The sequence below is a fragment of the Cetorhinus maximus genome, unplaced genomic scaffold (genome assembly GCF_964194155.1).
Source record: "Cetorhinus maximus unplaced genomic scaffold, sCetMax3.hap1.1 HAP1_SCAFFOLD_3193, whole genome shotgun sequence".
Lineage (NCBI taxonomy): Eukaryota > Metazoa > Chordata > Chondrichthyes > Lamniformes > Cetorhinidae > Cetorhinus > Cetorhinus maximus.
This window is the reverse complement of record NW_027599115.1, coordinates 1-21,320: the sequence shown is the minus strand read 5'-3', so window position 1 is coordinate 21,320 and position 21,320 is coordinate 1. Positions and strand designations below refer to the sequence as shown.

Here is a 21,320-nt window from a genome sequence, read left to right as displayed (position 1 = left end):
AATACTCAGTTCCTGCACTCGCTGCCTGTTCCTTCTGGACTGTCTGCTGGTCACCCATTTCCTCTACTTCTGCAAACTCTGACAGATATGGTCACTCCACAGTCTGAATGTGCTGTCACTCTGAACCTGACAGAGGCACTGCAGTGATGCCAGGATCTGTAACCAACACTTGCTGCACAATGATTATCCAGGACACAGGAACGCTCCCGCTCCCGACAATACTGACATCCTCCTTCCCTTAATATTGTGCCCCAATAGTGTTACAGCTGGAGCCAGAGCCAGAACCAGGATATTACACAATAAACCAAAGTAGCTGAAATATAAACCTTACCATTCCAGGCTGGGTAGTTGGTGAAGGTGCTGTATCCAGGCCAAGGTTCTCCCCCTGCCGATTCCAGACAGTCGAGGATGAAGTCTGGTTGTGCAGCATCGTTGCTGGGAAATCTCCAACGTTCCCACTGGGAGAATGGGGGAGACGAGCTTCCCACAGACACTGGGAGATCCCTCGCCACGAACTCCAATGGAACTGAAGCTGCCAATACATCCCGGGGTTTAGGATGTTACAGGCAACATGGGAAACCCCGGGAAACCCCACCGCCCCACCCACCCACCCACCCCCCACATCCCACCCCCCCGCACCCCCCACATCCCACCCACCCACCCCCACCCCCCACATCCCACCCACCCACCCCCCACATCCCACCCACCCACCCCCCACATCCCACCCACCCACCCAACCACCCCCCCCACCCACCCAACCACCCCCCCCACCCCCCACCCACCCACCCCCCCCACCCACCCAACCACCCCCCCCACCCCCCACCCACCCACCCAACCACCCCCCCCACCCCCCACATCCCTCCCCCCACATCCCTCCCCCACCCACCCATCCACCACCCAACCCAACCACCCCCCACATTACACCCCCCACATCCCTCCCCCCACATCCCTCCCCCCACATCCCTCCCCCCACATCCCTCCCTCCACCCCAACCACCCCCCACATCCCTCCCCCACCCCAACCACCTCCTCCACCCCCCACATTCCTCCCCCACCCCCACACTCACTCCCACCCATTAACTGCATCAGCCTGGTTCCCGAGAGGAAAGTTGAAGGTCTCTGTTACCTTGTGGTTTGGGGAATGACAGGGCCACACCCCAAGCGTCTGCAATGTGCTGGAGCAGCCGGACGGTGATTTGCCGATGAACCACTTGGCTCCAGTGAATTCCATCTGCAGCTCGGTGTTGTAGCTCAAAGCGGAATTGGAAATGCAAATCCACAACCTCAAAACCGTGAGCCGCAGCCAGAAGGGCACTGTAGAAACTGGCTTCAATCACATCACAACGCAAAGTGGCTTCCAGACACTGCAACTACAGCAAGATAAACAGCGTCTGAGAGTACTTCATCACCCAGACACAGACACACACACACAGGGCAACCAACACAAACACACCAAACAACAGAGTTCATTAACCCCAACACCCCCAGGACAGGTACAGCACGGGGTTAGATACAGAGTAAAGCTCCCTCTACACCGTCCCCATCAAACACTCCCAGGACAGGTACAGCACGGGGTTAGATACAGAGTAAAGCTCCCTCTACACTGTCCCCATCAAACACTCCCAGGACAGGTACAGCACGGGGTCAGATACAGAGTAAAGCTCCCTCTACACCGTCCCCATCAAACACTCCCAGGACAGGTACAGCACGGGGTTAGATACAGAGTAAAGCTCCCTCTACAATGACCCCATCAAACACATGAAAAGAGGCTGGCAGTGAATATAAAAGGGAATCCCAAGGTCTTCTATAAACATGTAAATAATAAAAGGTGGGAAAAGAAAGAGGAGAGCCGATTAGGGATAAAAAAAGAGGACTTGCACGTGAACTAACGGTGTTTACACTGCAGTTTACAGACAGTCACACCGCGTACTGACGGTGTTTACACTGCAGTTTACAGACACTGTCACACCGCGTACTGACGGTGTTTACACTGCAGTTTACAGACACTGTCACACCGCGTACTGACGGTGTTTACACTGCAGTTTACATTGTCACACCGCGTACTGACGGTGTTTACACTGCAGTTTACAGACACTGTCACACCGCGTACTGACGGTGTTTACACTGTAGTTTACAGACTGTCACACCGCGTACTGACGGTGTTTACACTGCAGTTTACAGACAGTCACACCGCGTACTGACGGTGTTTACACTGCAGTTTACAGTCACACCACGTACTGACGGTGTTTACACTGCAGTTTAGTCACACCGCGTACTGACGGTGTTTACACTGCAGTTTACAGACAGTCACACCACGTACTGACGGTGTTTACACTGCAGTTTACAGACACTGTCACACCGCGTACTGACGGTGTTTACACTGCAGTTTACAGACAGTCACACCGCCTACTGACGGTGTTTACTCTGCAGTTTACAGACACTGTCACACCGCGTACTGACGGTGTTTACACTGCAATTTACAGACACTGTCACACAGCGTACTGACAGTGTTTACACTGCAGTTTACACTGTCACACCGCGTACTGACGGTGTTTACTCTGCAGTTTACAGACATTGTCACACCGCGTACTGACGGTGTTTACACTGCAGTTTACACTGTCACACCGCGTACTGACGGTGTTTACACTGCAGTTTACAGACATTGTCACACCGCGTACTGACGGTGTTTACACTGTCACACCACGTACTGACGGTGTTTACACTGCAGTTTACAGACACTGTCACACAGCGTACTGACGGTGTTTACACTGTAGTTTACAGACTGTCACACCGCGTACTGACGGTGTTTACACTGCAGTTTACAGACAGTCACACCGCGTACTGACGGTGTTTACACTGCAGTTTACAGTCACACCACGTACTGACGGTGTTTACACTGCAGTTTAGTCACACCGCGTACTGACGGTGTTTACACTGCAGTTTACAGACAGTCACACCACGTACTGACAGTGTTTACACTCTAGTTTACAGACACTGTCACACCGCGTACTGACGGTGTTTACACTGCAGTTTACAGACACTGTCACACCGCGTACTGACGGTGTTTACTCTGCAGTTTACAGACACTGTTACACCGCGTACTGACGGTGCTTACACTGCAGTTTACACTGTCACACCGCGTACTGACAGTGTTTACACTGCAGTTTACAGACACTGTCACACCGCGTACTGATGGTGTTTACACTGCAGTTTACAGAGTCACACCGCGTACTGACGGTGTTTACACTGCAGTTTACATTGTCACACCGCGTACTGACGGTGTTTACACTGCAGTTTACATTGTCACACCGCGTACTGACGGTGTTTACACTGCAGTTTACATTGTCACACCGCGTACTGACGGTGTTTACACTGCAATTTACATTGTCACACCGCGTACTGATGGTGTTTACACTGCAGTTTACATTGTCACACCGCGTACTGACGGTGTTTACACTGCAGTTTACACTGTCACACCGCGTACTGACGGTGTTTACACTGCAGTTTACAGACACTGTCACACAGCGTACTGATGGTGTATACACTGCAGTTTACAGGCACTGTCACACAGCGTACTGACGGTGTTTACACTGCAGTTTGCACTGTCACACCACGTACTGACGGTGTTTACACTGCAGTTTACAGACACTGTCACACCGCGTACTGACGGTGTTTACACTGCAGTTTACAGACACTGTCACACAGCGTACTGACGGTGTTTACTCTGCAGTTTACAGGCACTGTCACACCGCGTACTGACGGTGTTTACTCTGCAGTTTACAGACATTGTCACACCGCGTACTGACGGTGTTTACACTGTCACACCACGTACTGATGGTGTTTACACTGCAGTTTACAGACACTGTCACACAGCGTACTGACAGTGTTTACACTGCAGTTTACAGACACTGTCACACCGCCTACTGACGGTGTTTACTCTGCAGTTTACAGACACTGTCACACCGCGTACTGACGGTGTTTACACTGTCACACCACGTACTGACGGTGTTTACACTGCAGTTTACAGACACTGTCACACCGCGTACTGACGGTGTTTACACTGCAGTTTACAGACACTGTCACACCGCGTACTGACGGTGTTTACACTGCAGTTTACAGACAGTCACACCGCCTACTGACGGTGTTTACTCTGCAGTTTACAGACACTGTCACACCGCGTACTGACGGTGTTTACACTGTCACACCACGTACTGACGGTGTTTACACTGCAGTTTACAGACACTGTCACACCGCGTACTGACGGTGTTTACACTGCAGATTACAGGCACTGTCACACCGCGTACTGACGGTGTTTACACTGCAGTCTACAGACACTGTCACACCGCGTACTGACGGTGTTTACACTGCAATTTACAGACACTGTCACACAGCGTACTGACAGTGTTTACACTGCAGTTTACACTGTCACACCGCGTACTGACGGTGTTTACTCTGCAGTTTACAGACATTGTCACACCGCGTACTGACGGTGTTTACACTGCAGTTTACACTGTCACACCGCGTACTGACGGTGTTTACACTGCAGTTTACAGACATTGTCACACCGCGTACTGACGGTGTTTACACTGTCACACCACGTACTGACGGTGTTTACACTGCAGTTTACAGACACTGTCACACAGCGTACTGACAGTGTTTACACTGCAGTTTACAGACACTGTCACACCGCCTACTGACGGTGTTTACACTGCAGTTTACAGACACTGTCACACCGCATACTGACGGTGTTTACACTGCAGTTTACAGACACTGTCACACCGCGTACTGACGGTGTTTACACTGTCACACCACGTACTGACGGTGTTTACACTGCAGTTTACAGACACTGTCACACCGCGTACTGACGGTGTTTACTCTGCAGTTTACAGACACTGTCACACCACGTACTGACGGTGTTTACACTGCAGATTACAGGCACTGTCACACAGCGTACTGACGGTGTTTACACTGCAGTTTACAGACACTGTCACACCGCGTACTGACGGTGTTTACTCTGCAGTTTACAGACATTGTCACACCGCGTACTGACGGTGTTTACACTGCAGTTTACACTGTCACACCGCGTACTGACGGTGTTTACACTGCAGTTTACAAACATTGTCTCACCGCGTACTGACGGTGTTTACTCTGCAGTTTACAGACACTGTCACACCGCCTACTGACGGTGTTTACTCTGCAGTTTACAGATACTGTCACACCGCGTACTGACGGTGTTTACACTGTCTCACCGCCTACTGACGGTGTTTACTCTGCAGTTTACAGACACTGTCACAGCGTACTGACGGTGTTTACTCTGCAGTTGACAGGCACTGTCACACCGTGTACTGACGGTGTTTACACTGCAGTCTACAGACACTGTCACACAGCGTACTGACGGTGTTTACACTGCAGTTTACAGACACTGTCACACAGCGTACTGACAGTGTTTACACTGTCACACCGCGTACTGACAGTGTTTACTCTGCAGTTTACAGACATTGTCACACCGCGTACTGACGGTGTTTACACTGTCACACCACGTACTGACGGTGTTTACACTGCAGTTTACAGACACTGTCACACAGCGTACTGACAGTGTTTACACTGCAGTCTACAGACACTGTCACACAGCGTACTGACGGTGTTTACACTGCAGTTTACAGACACTGTCACACAGCGTACTGACGGTGTTTACTCTGCAGTTTACAGACATTGTCACACCGCGTACTGACGGTGTTTACACTGTCACACCACGTACTGACGGTGTTTACACTGCAGTTTACAGACACTGTCACACCGCGTACTGACGGTGTTTACACTGTCACACCACGTACTGACGGTGTTTACACTGTCACACCACGTACTGACGGTGTTTACACTGCAGTTTACAGACACTGTCACACCGCGTACTGACGGTGTTTACACTGCAGTTTACAGACACTGTCACACCGCGTACTGACGGTGTTTACACTGCAGTTTACAGTCACACCGCCTACTGACGGTGTTTACTCTGCAGTTTACAGACACTGTCACACCGCGTACTGACGGTGTTTACACTGCAATTTACAGACACTGTCACACAGCGTACTGACAGTGTTTACACTGCAGTTTACACTGTCACACCGCGTACTGACGGTGTTTACTCTGCAGTTTACAGACATTGTCACACCGCGTACTGACGGTGTTTACACTGCAGTTTACACTGTCACACCGCGTACTGACGGTGTTTACACTGCAGTTTACAGACACTGTCACACCGCGTACTGACGGTGTTTACACTGTCACACCACGTACTGACGGTGTTTACACTGCAGTTTACAGACACTGTCACACAGCGTACTGACAGTGTTTACACTGCAGTTTACAGACACTGTCACACCGCCTACTGACGGTGTTTACACTGCAGTTTACAGACACTGTCACACCGCGTACTGACGGTGTTTACACTGTCACACCACGTACTGACGGTGTTTACACTGCAGTTTACAGACACTGTCACACAGCGTACTGACAGTGTTTACACTGCAGTTTACAGACACTGTCACACCGCCTACTGACGGTGTTTACACTGCAGTTTACAGACACTGTCACACCGCGTACTGACGGTGTTTACTCTGCAGTTTACAGACATTGTCACACCGCGTACTGACGGTGTTTACACTGCAGTTTACACTGTCACACCGCATACTGACAGTGTTTACACTGCAGTTTACAGACACTGTCACACCGCCTACTGACGGTGTTTACACTGCAGTTTACAGACACTGTCACACCGCGTACTGACGGTGTTTACACTGCAGTTTACAGACACTGTCACACCGCGTACTGACGGTGTTTACACTGTCACACCACGTACTGACGGTGTTTACACTGCAGTTTACAGACACTGTCACACCGCGTACTGACGGTGTTTACTCTGCAGTTTACAGACACTGTCACACCGCGTACTGACGGTGTTTACACTGCAGTCTACAGACACTGTCACACAGCGTACTGACGGTGTTTACACTGCAGTTTACAGACACTGTCACACAGCGTACTGACAGTGTTTACACTGTCACACCGCGTACTGACGGTGTTTACTCTGCAGTTTACAGACATTGTCACACCGCGTACTGACGGTGTTTACACTGTCACACCACGTACTGACGGTGTTTACACTGCAGTTTACAGACACTGTCACACCGCGTACTGACGGTGTTTACACTGTCACACCACGTACTGACGGTGTTTACACTGCAGTTTACAGACACTGTCACACCGCGTACTGACGGTGTTTACACTGCAGTTTACAGACACTGTCACACCGCGTACTGACGGTGTTTACACTGCAGTTTACAGTCACACCGCCTACTGACGGTGTTTACTCTGCAGTTTACAGACACTGTCACACCGCATACTGACGGTGTTTACACTGTCACACCACGTACTGACGGTGTTTACACTGCAGTTTACAGACACTGTCACACCGCCTACTGACGGTGTTTACTCTGCAGTTTACAGACACTGTCACACCGCCTACTGACGGTGTTTACACTGCAGTTTACAGACACACACCGCGTACTGACGGTGTTTACACTGCAGTTTACAGACACTGTCACACCGCGTACTGACGGTGTTTACACTGCAGTTTACAGACAGTCACACCGCCTACTGACGGTGATTACTCTGCAGTTTACAGACACTGTCACACCGCGTACTGACGGTGTTTACACTGTCACACCACGTACTGACGGTGTTTACACTGAAGTTTACAGACACTGTCACACCGCGTACTGACGGTGTTTACTCTGCAGTTTACAGACACTGTCACACCGCGTACTGACGGTGTTTACACTGCAGATTACAGGCACTGTCACACCGCGTACTGACGGTGTTTACACTGCAGTCTACAGACACTGTCACACCGCGTACTGACAGTGTTTACACTGCAGTTTACAGACACTGTCACACAGCGTACTGACAGTGTTTACACTGCAGTTTACACTGTCACACCGCGTACTGACGGTGTTTACTCTGCAGTTTACAGACATTGTCACACCGCGTACTGACGGTGTTTACACTGCAGTTTACACTGTCACACCGCGTACTGACCGTGTTTACACTGCAGTTTACAGACATTGTCACACCGCGTACTGACGGTGTTTACACTGTCACACCACGTACTGACGGTGTTTACACTGCAGTTTACAGACACTGTCACACAGCGTACTGACAGTGTTTACACTGCAGTTTACAGACACTGTCACACCGCCTGACGGTGTTTACTCTGCAGTTTACAGACACTGTCACACCGCGTACTGACGGTGTTTACACTGTCACACCACGTACTGACGGTGTTTACACTGCAGTTTACAGACACTGTCACACCGCGTACTGACGGTGTTTACACTGCAGTTTACAGACACTGTCACACCGCGTACTGACGGTGTTTACACTGTCACACCACGTACTGACGGTGTTTACACTGCAGTTTACAGACACTGTCACACCGCGTACTGACGGTGTTTACTCTGCAGTTTACAGACACTGTCACACCGCGTACTGACGGTGTTTACACTGCAGATTACAGGCACTGTCACACCGCGTACTGACGGTGTTTACACTGCAGTCTACAGACACTGTCACACCGCGTACTGACGGTGTTTACACTGCAGTTTACAGACACTGTCACACAGCGTACTGACAGTGTTTACACTGCAGTTTACACTGTCACACCGCGTACTGACGGTGTTTACTCTGCAGTTTACAGACATTGTCACACCGCGTACTGACGGTGTTTACACTGCAGTTTACACTGTCACACCGCGTACTGACGGTGTTTACACTGCAGTTTACAAACATTGTCTCACCGCGTACTGACGGTGTTTACACTGCAGTTTACAGACACTGTCACACCGCGTACTGACGGTGTTTACTCTGCAGTTTACAGATACAATCACACCGCGTACTGACGGTGTTTACACTGTCTCACCGCGTACTGACGGTGTTTACTCTGCAGTTTACAGACAGTGTCACACCGCGTACTGACGGTGTTTACATTGCAGTTTACACTGTCACACCGCATACTGACGGTGTTTACACTGCAGTTTACAGACACTGTCACACCGCGTACTGACGGTGTTTACACTGCAGTTTACAGACAGTCACACCGCGTACTGACGGTGTTTACACTGCAGTTTACACTGTCATACCGCGTACTGACGGTGTTTACACTGCAGTTTACAGACAGTCACACCGCGTACTGACGGTGTTTACACTGCAGTTTACAGACACTGTCACACCACGTACTGACGGTGTTTACACTGCAGTTTACACTGTCACACCGCGTACTGACGGTGTTTACACTGAAGTTTACACTGTCACACCGCGTACTGACGGTGTTTACACTGAAGTTTACAGACACTGTCACACCGCGTACTGATGGTGTTTACATTGCAGTTTACAGACACTGTCACACCGCGTACTGACGGTGTTTACACTGCAGTTTACACTGTCACACCGCGTACTGACGGTGTTTACACTGCAGTTTACACTGTCACACCGCGTACTGACGGTGTTTACACTGCAGTTTACACTGTCACACCGCGTACTGACGGTGTTTACACTGCAGTTTACACTGTCACACAGCGTACTGACGGTGTTTACACTGAAGTTTACAGACACTGTCACAGCGCGTACTGACGGTGTTTACACTGCAGTTTACAGACACTGTCACACCGCGTACTGACGGTGTTTACACTGCAGTTTACACTGTCACACCGCGCACCGATGGAGTTTTGGCCGTTACCTCTGGTATCAGGAATCCGCCTTTGATCTTTTTATCCAGCGGCATTGCCATGTTCCAAATCACCAGGCATTCTGGGAGAAGGACCTGCTTCAATCTAGTGAAGAATTTGTCCAGATTCTCTCTGTATCTCTCAGTTGAATTGGACCCATACCTGTGAGGGAGCAAGAGAGCCAGCGTCAGAACCAAAGAGAGCGAGGGGGCATGGGGGAGGAGAGCAGGAGCGGTGGGGAAACCGGGGGAGGGACAGAGACTGTGCCAGAGAAACAAATCGAAAGTGGATAAGGAGAGCATGCGGCAACCAGAGGAGACCACTCAACCCACTCGATTCTGTTACACAAGAACAAGAGGAGGGCAAGTTATTGAGAGGTATTAATGGGGAGTTATTGAGGGATTTCGGAAGGAGAGACCTTGTTGTGCATGTCCATAGATGCCTGATGGTGGCAGGACAGGTGGATAAGGTGGGAAAGAAACATATGGAATGTTTTCCTTTATTGGGCGAGGGATTGAAAACAAAAGCAGGGATCTAATGATGGAACTGTTTGTGCAGAGTTCTGGTCACCACATTACAGGGAGGACATAACTGTTCTGGAGAGAGTGCAGAGGAGATTTACAAGAATGTTGCCAGGGCTTGGAAATTGCAGCTATGAGGAGGGATCGGATAGGCTCCGATTGTTTTCCTTCGAACAGAGGAGGCTGAGGGGTGACCTAATTGAGTTGTATAAAATTATAAGGGGCCTAGATAGGGTCGACAGGAAAGACTTGTTTTCCCCCTCGCTGAGGGGTCAGTTACCAGGGGGAACAGGAGTATAGGATTATAGGATGGTATAAGATGGTAGAAGGATTAGAGGAGACATGAGGAAAGACTTGTTTTCCCCCTAGCTGAGGGGTCAGTTACCAGGGGGAACAGATTGAAGGTGATTGGTAGAAGGATTAGCGGAGACATGAGGAAAGACTTTTTCACCCAGAGGGTGGTGAGTGTCTGGGATTCACTGCCTAAGTTGGGGGTTGAGGCTGAAACCCTCACCTCATTTAAAATGTACCTGGATCTGCATCTGAAGCTCGGGAACCTGCAAAGCCACAGACCAGGGGCTGGAAAGTGGGATTAAAATGAGCGGCTAGGTTAATTTTTGCTCTACAAAACAAAACAAAAACAGAATTACCTGGAAAAACTCAGCAAGTCTGGCAGCATCGGCGGAGAAGAAATCAGTTAACGTTTCGAGCCTCCATGGCCCTTCGGCAGAACTGCAGCATAGTTTCAACAAGGGAGAAATATAAATTTTTGCTCTTTTTGGCCGGTACAGACACGATGGGCTGAATGGCCTCTTTCTGCACTGTAACCTTTCTGTGGCTCTATTGTTTGTTTAAGTGAAAGAACAAACGAGCAAAATGCCTGAAATCAAATGGGAACATTTCATTTCTGTTTTAACGATATTATGAAAACATGCTATTGGGCTATAAAATTTCTCCAGAACTCCTGGAAGAGATACAACGGCAATTAATAGGATGCCCCACTTCGAATAAGAGGCAGAGGAAGGACAACAGCAAATGGGAATTGGAATAACTCACCTCAGGCATTGTCCAGTGGAATATCTAAATCTGATACTGAAGAACACTCTAGTGAAAGGGAAGTGACAATGAGACGAGTGTAAGGAAACAGCTTTCTCTCAGAGATACTTGTGTCTGTGCCTATGAAATGTTTAAGAGAATTGAATTTGATAATCTGGCCACCAGCTGAGACATTGGGAGCGTCCAGGGGGAGATCAGCAAAGATCTCGAGATGGAGACCCCCTTTGATCTTTTGAGAAGATTACCAGAAAGTCAGGAAGAATTATTCATCTTTTTAAAGAGAGTGAAATCCTGGATGGTGAAGCTGATTGGCAAAATACACAGCACAATCCCTACAGACCGGATAAATGCGAGGTAATGCATTTTGGAAGGTCTAATACAGGCAGGAATTATACAGTAAATGGCAGAACCCTTAAGTGCATCGACGGGCTGAGGGATCTGGGTGTACAGGTTCACAGGTCACTGAAAGTGGCAACGCAGATGGATAAGGTAGTCAGGAAGGCATATGACATTCTTGCCTTCATTGGCTGGGGTATTGAGTATAAAAGCTGGGAAGTCATGCTGCAGCTGTATAGAACCTTGGTTAGGCCACACTTGGAATATTGCGTGCAATTCTGGTCACCACATTACCAGAAGGATATGGAGGCATTGGAGAGGTTGCAGAGGAGGTTTACCAGGATGCTGCCTGGTCCGCAGGTTATTAGCTAAGAGGAGAGGTTGGAGAAACTCGGATTGTTCTCACTAGAGCGACAGAGATTGAGGGGCGACTTGATAGAAGTTTACAAAATTATGAGTGGCATGGACAGAGTAGATAGTCAGAAGCTTTTTCCCAGGGTGGAAAAGTCAATTACTAGGGGACATAGATTTAAGGTAAGAGGAGAAAACTATAAAGGTGATGTGTGGGGCAAGTTTTTTACGCAGAGGGTAGTGAGTGTCTGGAATTCGCTGCCAGAGGAGGTGGTGGAAGCAGGTACGATAGTGGTTTTTAAGAGGCAGCTTGACAAATACATGAATAGGATGGGAATAGAGGGATACGGACCCCGGAAGTGCAAAATGTTTTAGTTGACGGGCGCAGGCTTGGAGGGCCGAAGGGCCTGTTCCTGTGCTGTACTTTTCTTTGTTCTTTGACCTGATAAACCTTCAATAAATGCAAAACAAGGATTTGTGGGAGAGGGGAGAGAGATTACCACCAAGGATGATGAAGTGACTGTAGCAGAAGGAACACTGCCCGAATAGGAAATCTGGTAAAAAGAGAATCCCTGGACAGCACAGCCAACAGAGAGGGAAATGTCTGAAGGTGACATAACGAATGTGAAATTCCAACACATGGAAGTGGACTGAGGGAGTAAAATTAATTGTCCTGAAGTCAGTTTCTCTATGGAGTATGTGTCAGTGATCTGATCATTTCAAAATGTTTTCATACCCTTCAGGCGTTAAGGAAGGAATTGGGAGGCCAGGGAGGTCAGTGTGAGGCAGAGGTGATCTGTTAGCCGACAATCGGAGAGTACATGGAGCTGCTGTACTGAAGAGAGAGTCCCAGACGGGCTCAGCTACTCAACAAACAGCGGGAAACGGTTAACAAGGCCTGAAGGATATGAAAACATTTTGAAATGATCAAATCACTGACACATACTCCATAGAGAAACTGACTTCAGGACAATTAATTTTACTCCCTCAGTCGACTGCCATCTTCGAGTTAGAGTACAGTGAATGTCAAAGGAGTTTTGGATTTGGGGCAATTGAAGGCTGGGGAGAAATTATACTTAGTAAGAATTATCCACAAGAAGGATAGAGCTGAATGGGGAGCTGAGTCCACTGCACAATCTGCTGCTTTACTTCGATACGAAGAGCTGGAAATGAGCATCACTCCTGCAAAAGCCAGCGGCTGGGGTTTCACAGTCCCATTCTGGTGGGACCCACCATTAGCGGGTGTGAGGGGCCCAGCCAGGAGTCTGTGGAGTTCCGGTGGGACCGGACACGACCCTGACTGCAGGTGGGGCCAGAAAATCCCATCCCAAGGATATTTCCCTCTCCAAGGGCGGGGGCTGCAGGCAGGGGTGTCAAACCCAGTAATCAGCTACTTCTAGTTTAGTATGTTACCTGAATATGTAATCAAGATATTAGGGAAACAGTTTGTATTTGAGAAATAACTATCTTATCCTAAAATTAGTTGTGGGAAGTCAGTGAGGATATCTCCCTCTCCAAGGGGGAACTGTAAGAAATTGGGGTCCTTAATACGTGGGTATTTTCTACATAATATAGAAACTTGCTGGGACTTTCCATCCAGCACTGATTCTCTCATTGGAAAGAGGGGTCGATATTCCCAAGCAGATAGAATGGTGTCTTCTAACTAAACAGCTGACCTGGAGCAGGGTGACGCACGAGTAGAAACCACCCTGGCGTTTGGAGTACCTGTCCTGTGTCCATCGGTCAGAATAGTTTGAACAGGTGATTGACACTGGGTAAGGGTCTATATGGGGAGGTCCTGCTGAGGGATTGTATACGGCTGAGGTGTTGGGGAGGTTGCAATACGCGTCATAGCATATATAAAATATAAATATATATTTATATAATATATATATCATATATTATATAAATATGATCATATCTATGTATCATAACTAAACTGTTGTTTCTTAATAAACCATCTTAAAATTACTTCTGACTACTAGACACGAGCAAGAATTCAGAGAGTATTCGGGACAGTTTCCTTGAACAATATGTTGTGAATCCAAACAGGGATCAGGCTATTTTGGATCTGGTAATGTGTAATGAGGCAGGTTTAATAAATGAGCTCAGAGTGAAAGATCCCCTAGGAAACAGTGACCATAACATGGTGGAATTTCGCATTCAGTTTGAGAGAAACTTGGGTTGGAAACAACTGTGCTAAATTTAAATAAGGGCAATTACAAGGGAATGAGGGCAGAGTTGGCTGGAGTGGACTGGGAAAGGAGTTTAGCAGAAAAGACAGTTGATGAACAATGGCAGATGTTTAAGAAAATACTTCATGACTCGCAACAAAGATACATCTCAGTGAGGAGGAAGGATTCTAGGAAGGGGATAAAACAACCATGATTAACCAAGGAAGTTAAGGATAGTGTCAAATTGAAAGAAAAAATATACAATGTGACAAAGATTAGTGGTAAATGAGAGGATTGGGAAAGTTTTAAAAACCAACAAAAGGTGACCAAAAAATAAAGAGGGAGAAAATAAACTTTGAGGGTAAACTAGCAAGTAATATAAAAATGGACAATAAGAGCTTCTTTAAATATATAAAAAGGAAGAGAGGTCAAAGTGAACATCGACCCCCTAGAGATTGAGGCTGGGGAAATAATAATGGGGAACCAGGAAATGGCAGAGGAGTTGAATAAATACTTTGCATCAGTCTTCACGGTAAAAGATACTAATATCATTCCAACAATACTAAATAATCAAGGGGCAAAAGGGGGAGAGGAAATCAATACAATAACTATCACTAGAGAAAAAGTACTAGGGAAACTAATGGGGCTAAAAGCTGATAAGTCCCCAGGGCCTGATGGGTTACATCCGAGGATATTAAAGGAAGTAGCTACAGAGATAGTGGATGTGCTGGTAGTAATCTTCCAATCCTTAGATTCTGGAAAAGTCCCAGAGGATTGGAAAACTGCCAATGTAACGCCCTTATTCAAAAAGGGGAGGGAGACAAAAAACAGGTAACTATAGGCCAGTTAGCTTAACATCTGTCATTGGGAAAATGTTAGAGTCTATTATAAAGGATGTAATAGCAGAGCATTTAGAAATACATAATCTAATCAAGCAGAGTCAGCATGGCTTCATAAAGGGGAAATCATGTCTAACAAATTTATTAGAATTCTTTGAGGAGGTAACAAGCAGGATAGATAAAGGGGAACCTGTAAATGTAATATATTTGGATTTCCAAAAGGTGTTCGATAAGTTACCGCACATAAGGCTACTTAATAAGATGAGTCCATGGTGTTGGGGGTAGGATATTAGCATGGATAGAGGATTGGTTAACTAATAGAAGACAGAGAGTTGGGATAAGGGGGGAATTTTTGGGATGGAAACCTGTAACTAGTGGAGTGTCATAGGGATCAGTGCTGGGGCCACAATTATTTACAATATAAATTAATGTCTCAGATGAGGGAAGTGAATGTACTATCGCCAAGTTTGTGGATGACACAAAAATAGGTGGGAAGGCAAGTGATGAGGGTGACACAAGGAGTCTACAGAGGGATATAGACAGGTTAAGTGAGTGGGCAAAAACTAGGCAGATGGAATATAATGTGGGAAAATGTGAGGTTCTGCACTTTGGCAGGAAGAATAGAGGAGCTGAATATTATTTAAATGGAGAAAGACTGCAGAAAGCTGCAGCACAGAGGGATTTGGGAGTCCTTGTGCATGAATCACAAAAAGCTAACATACAAGTTCAACAGGTAATAGGGAAGGCAAGTAAAATTTGGCCTTTATTTCAAAGGGATTGGAATACAAGAATAGGGAAGTGTTGCTAAAACTATATAAGGCACTAGTTAGACCACACCTAGAATACTGTTAACAATTTTTGTCCCCTTATCTAAGGAAAGATATACTGGCATTGGAGGCAGTCCAGAGAAGGTTCACTAGGTTGATCCCAGGGATGGAGGGATTTTCTTATAGAAACATAGAAACTAGGAGCAGGAGTAGGCCATTCAGCCCTTCGAGCCTGCTCCGCCATTCATTATGATCATGGCTGATCATCCAGCTCAATAGCCTGCTCCTGCTTTCTCCCCATACCCTTTGATCCCTTTCACCCCAGGAGCTATATCTAACTCCTTCTTGAAAACATACAATGTTTTGGCCTCAACTACTTTCTGTGGTAATGAATTCCACAGGCTCACCACTCTCCGGGTGAAGAAATTTCTCCTCATCTCAGTCCTAAATGGTCTACCCCATATCCTCAGACTGTGACCCCTGGTTCTGGATGAGGAGAGGTTGAGTAGGTTGGGCCTGTACTCATTGGAGTTTAGAAGAATGAGAGGCGACCTTATTGAAACATATAAGATTCTTAGGGGGTTTGACAGGATAGATGCTGAGAGGTTGTTTCTCCTTGTGGGAGAGTCTAGGACCAGAGAGCATAATCTCAGAGTAAGGGGACACCCATTTAAGACAGAGATGAGGAGGAATTTCTTCTCTCAGGGAGTAGTGAATCTGTGGAATTCTTTACCGCAGAGGGCTGGAGAGGCTGGGTCATTAAGTATATTCAAGGCTGAGACAGACAGATTTTTAATCAGTAAGGGAATCAAGGGTTATGGGGAAAAGGCAGGAAAGTGGAGTTGAGGATTATCAGATCAGACATGATCTCACTGAAAGACTGAGCAGACTTGATGGGACAAATGGCCTCCTGCTCCTACGTCTTATGGTCTTCTAGACTGCCTATTCAGTTCTCCGTGGGCCTGAACCCCCAATATCTTACACTTGATGAGGGTAATGCTGTTGATGTGGTGTACATGGACTTACAAAATGCATTTGATACAGAGCCACACAACAGACTTGTGAGAAAAGTTATTGCTCATGGAATAAAAGTGACAGTAGCAACATGGATACAAAATTGGCTGAAAAATAGGAAGCAGAGAGTAATGGTCAATGGATATTTTTCAGGCTGGAGGAAGGTTTGTAGTGGAGTTCCCCAGGGACCCTTGCTTTTCCTGATATGTACTAAAGATCTAGATCTTGGTGTGCAGGGGGCAAAGAGATCACAGAATCACCGTGCAGAAGAGGCCCTTTGGCCCATCGAGTCTGCACTGACACGTGAGAAACACCTGACCTACCTACCTAATCCCATTTACCAGCACTTGGCCCATAGCCTTGAATGTTATGATGTGCCAAGTGCTCATCCAGGTACTTTTTAAAGGATGTGAGGCAACCCGTCTCCACCACCCTCCCAGGCAGTGCATTCCAGACCGTCACCACCCTCTGGTTAAAAAGGATTTGCCTCACATCCCCCCTAAACTTCCTGCCCCTCACTTGAACTTATGTCCCCTTGTGACTGACCCTTCAACTAAGGGAACAGCTGCTCCCTATCCACCCTGTCCATGCCCTCATAATCTTGTACACCTCTATCAGGTCGCCCCTCAGTCTTCTCTGCTCCAACAAAAACAACCCAAATCTATCCAACCTCTCTTCATAATTTAAATGTTTCATCCCAGGCAACATCCTGGTGAATCTCCTCTGCACCCCCTCCAGTATAATCACATCCTTCCTATAATGTGGCGACCAGAACTGCACACAGTACTCCAGCTGTGGTCTCACCAAGGTTCTATACAACTCCAACATGACCTCCCTACTTTTGTAATCTATGCCTCGATTGATAAAGGCAAGTGTCCCATATGCCTTTTTGACCATCCCACTAACATGCCCCTTCACCTTCAGAGATCTATGGACACACAGGCCAAGGTCTCTTTGTTCCTCAGAACTTCCTAGTGTCATGCCGTTCATCGAATACTTCCTTGTCAAATTACTCCTTCCAAAGTGTATCACCTCACACTTTTCAGGGTTAAATTCCATCTGCCACTTATCTGCCCATTTGACCATCCCGTCTATATCTTCCTGTAGCCCAAGACACTCAACCTCACTGTTAATCACCTGGCCAATCTTTGTGTCATCCGCAAACTTACTAATCCTACCCCCCACATAGTCATCTATGTCGTTTATATAAATGACAAATAATAGGGGACCCAGCACAGATCCCTGTGGTACGCCACTGGACACTGGCTTCCAGTCACTAGAGCATCCTTCTGTCATCACCCTCTGTCTCCTACAACTAAGCCAATTTTGAATCCACCTTATCAAATTACCCTGTATCCCATGTGCATTTGCCTTCTTTATAAGTCTCCCATGTGGGACCTTGTCAAAGGCTTTGCTGAAATCCATATAAACTACATCAACTGCACTACCCTCATCTACACACCTGGTCACCTCCTCAAAAAATTCAAATTTGTTAGGCATGACCTCCCTCTGACAAAGCCATGCTGACTATCCCTGATCAAACCTTGTCTCTCCAAGTGGAGATAGATTCTCTCCTTCAGAAATTTCTCCAATAGTTTCCCTACCACTGACGTGAGACTCACTGGCCTGTAGTTCCCTGGCTTATCTCTACAACCCTTCTTAAATAGCGGAACCACATTAGCTGTTCTCCAGTCCTCTGGCACCTCCCCCGTGGCCAGAGAGGAATTAAAAATTTGGGTCTGAGCCCCTGCGATCTCCTCCCTAGCCTCCCTCAGCAGTCTGGGACACAAATCATCCAGACCTGGAGATTTGTCCACTTTTAAGCCTGCCAACACCTCCAATACCTTGTCACTCCCTATATCAATTTGCTCAACAACCTCACAGTCTCTCTGCCCGAGTTCGATACCTTCATCCTCATTCTCTTGGGTGAAGACGGATGTGAAGTATTCGTTCAACACTCTAGCGATGTCCTCTGGCTCCACCCATAGATTGCCCCCTTGGTCCCTAATGGGCTCTACTCTTTCCCTGGTTATCCTCTTCCCATTGATATACTTATAGAATATCTTGGGATTTCCCTGCTTTTACCATCATGTTCCCATTCAGCACATCAAGCAGGTTTGAAGGGCTGAATGACCTACTCCTGCTAAAAATTCTTATGTTCTGATGTACCACTACCCCAGTTTTTACTTGGTTAATTAACGTCCCCCATTATAACTACTCTTCATTGACTTTCCAGGGAATGGTGGTGTAATGGTAATGTCGCCGGACTAGTAATCCCGAGGCCCGGGCGAATTCTCTGGGGACCCAGTTCAAATCCCAGCACGGCTGCTGGTGGAATTTAAATTCAATTAATAAATCTGGAATATGAAGCCAGTCTCAGTAACGGTGACCATGAAACTATCATCGATTGTTGTAAAAACCCATCTGGTTCACTCATGTCATTTAGGGAAGGAAATCTGCCATCCTTACCCGGTCTGGCCCACTTCTTTTTATTTTCACAGGATGTGGGTTTCGCTGGCTGTGCCAGCATTTATTGCCCATCCCTAGTTGCCCTTGAGAAGGTGGTGATGAGCTGCCTTCTTGAACCACTGCAGTCCATGTGGTGTAGGTACACCCACAGTGCTGTTAGGGAGGGAGTTCCAGGATTTTGACCCAGTGACAGTGAAGAACGGTGATATATTTCCAAGTCAGGATGGTGAGTGACTTGGAGGGGAACTTCCAGGTGGTGGTGTTCACATGTGTCTGCTGCCCTTGTCCTTCTAGATGGTAGTGGTCGTGGGTTTGGAAGGTGCTGTCGAAGGAGCCTTGGTGAATTCCTGCAGTGCATCTTGTAGATGGTACACACACTGCTGCTACTGTGCGTCGGTGGTGGAGGGAGTGAATGCTTGTGGATGTGGTGCCAATCAAACAGGCTGCTTTGTCCTGGACGGTGTTGAGCTTCTTGAGTGTTGTGGGAGCTGCACTCATCCAGGCAAGTGGGGAATATTCCATCACACTCCTGACTTGTGCCTTGTAGATGGTGGACAGGCTTTGGGGAGTCAGGAAGTGAATTACTCATCGCAGGATTCCTAGCCTCTGACCTGCTCTTGTAGCCAGAGTATTTATATGGCCAGTCCAGTTCAGTTTCTGGTCAATTGTAATCCCCGGATGTTGATAGTGGGGGATTCAGTGATGGTAATGCTATTGGTTGGATTCTCTCCTGTTGGAGATGGTCATTGCCTGACACTGTGTGGCGTGAATGTTACTTTTTTTAAAAAAATTCATTCATTGGATGTGGACGTCGCTGGCCAAGCCAGCATTTATTGCCCATCCATAATTGCCCTCATTGCCCATTCTAGAGTCACCCACATTGCTGTGGGTCTGGAGTCACATGGAGGCCAGACCAGGTAAGGACAGCATATTTCCCTCCCTAAAGGACATTAATTAACTAGATGGGTTTTTATGACAATCGACAATAGTTTCATGGTCATCATCAGACTCTTAATTCCAAATCTTCAGTGCTGTTGTCAGAATATTGACAGGGCCCAAAGCCTCTGCAGTATCCAGAGCCCAGAGCCACAGCAATGTGGCTGCCTCGAAACAAACTGACCAGCCACTCAGACCAAGGGCAATTAGGGACGGGCAACAAATGCTGGTCTTGCCAGTGACACCCACACCCCGTGACAGAATTAAAAAACACCTCAATCCCTCCCTCCCTCCCTCCCTCCCCCCTCCACACCCAGCCCGCCTCAATCCCTCCCTCCCTCCCCACCCAGCCGGCCTCAATCCCTCCCTCTCCCCTCCCCCCCACCCAGCCCACCCCAATCCCTCCCTCCCCCCCACCCAGTCCACCTCAATCCCTCCTCCCTCCCCCCCCACCCAGTCCACCTCAATCCCTTCCTCCCCCCTTCCCCCCCCACCCAGCCCACCCCAATCCCTCCCTCCCCCCCCACCCAGTCCACCTCAATCCCTCCCTCCCTCCCCCCCCACCCAGTCCACCTCAATCCCTCCCTCCCCCCTCCCCCCCCACCCAGCCCACCCCAATCCCTCCCTCCCCCCCACCCAGTCCCACCTCAATCCCTCCCTCCCTCCCCCCCACCCAGTCCACCTCAATCCCTCCCTCCCCCTCCCCCCCCACCCAGTCCACCTCAATCCCTCCCTCCCTCCCCCCCCACCCAGTCCACCTCAATCCCTCCCTCCCCCCTCCCCCCCCACCCAGCCCACCCCAATCCCTCCCTCCCCCCCCCACCCAGTCCACCTCAATCCCTCCCTCCCTCCCCCCCCACCCAGTCCACCTCAATCCCTCCCTCCCTCCTCCCCACATCCCAAGCACCCACTCACCCCCCCCAGGCTCACTGTGTACCTGGAGATGTCCCAAACACACGAGTTGACGATGACGACGTCGGGTTGTGGTCCTCCCTGGAAATCAGCCAAGACGCTTTCCACATAGTCGGAGTAAATTTGTGTGAGGAAGTAGAATCTCAGGAGGTGAGTGGGCTGCGATA

The 21,320-nt window shown here is 48.2% G+C and overlaps 1 protein-coding gene across 1 annotated transcript; it reads right to left on the bottom strand.

Annotated features, from left to right (window-relative positions):
- Positions 1 to 331: 331 nt before the first annotated feature.
- On the bottom strand, positions 332 to 21,303 carry fam113 (family with sequence similarity 113; the record flags this gene model as incomplete). Its single annotated transcript, XM_078537863.1, has 4 exons — positions 332 to 532; positions 1,126 to 1,369; positions 9,790 to 9,940; positions 21,179 to 21,303. Coding segments are annotated over 4 exons (721 nt in total), but the record flags the coding sequence as incomplete, so codon positions are not given.
- Between the last annotated feature and the right edge of the window lie 17 nt (positions 21,304 to 21,320).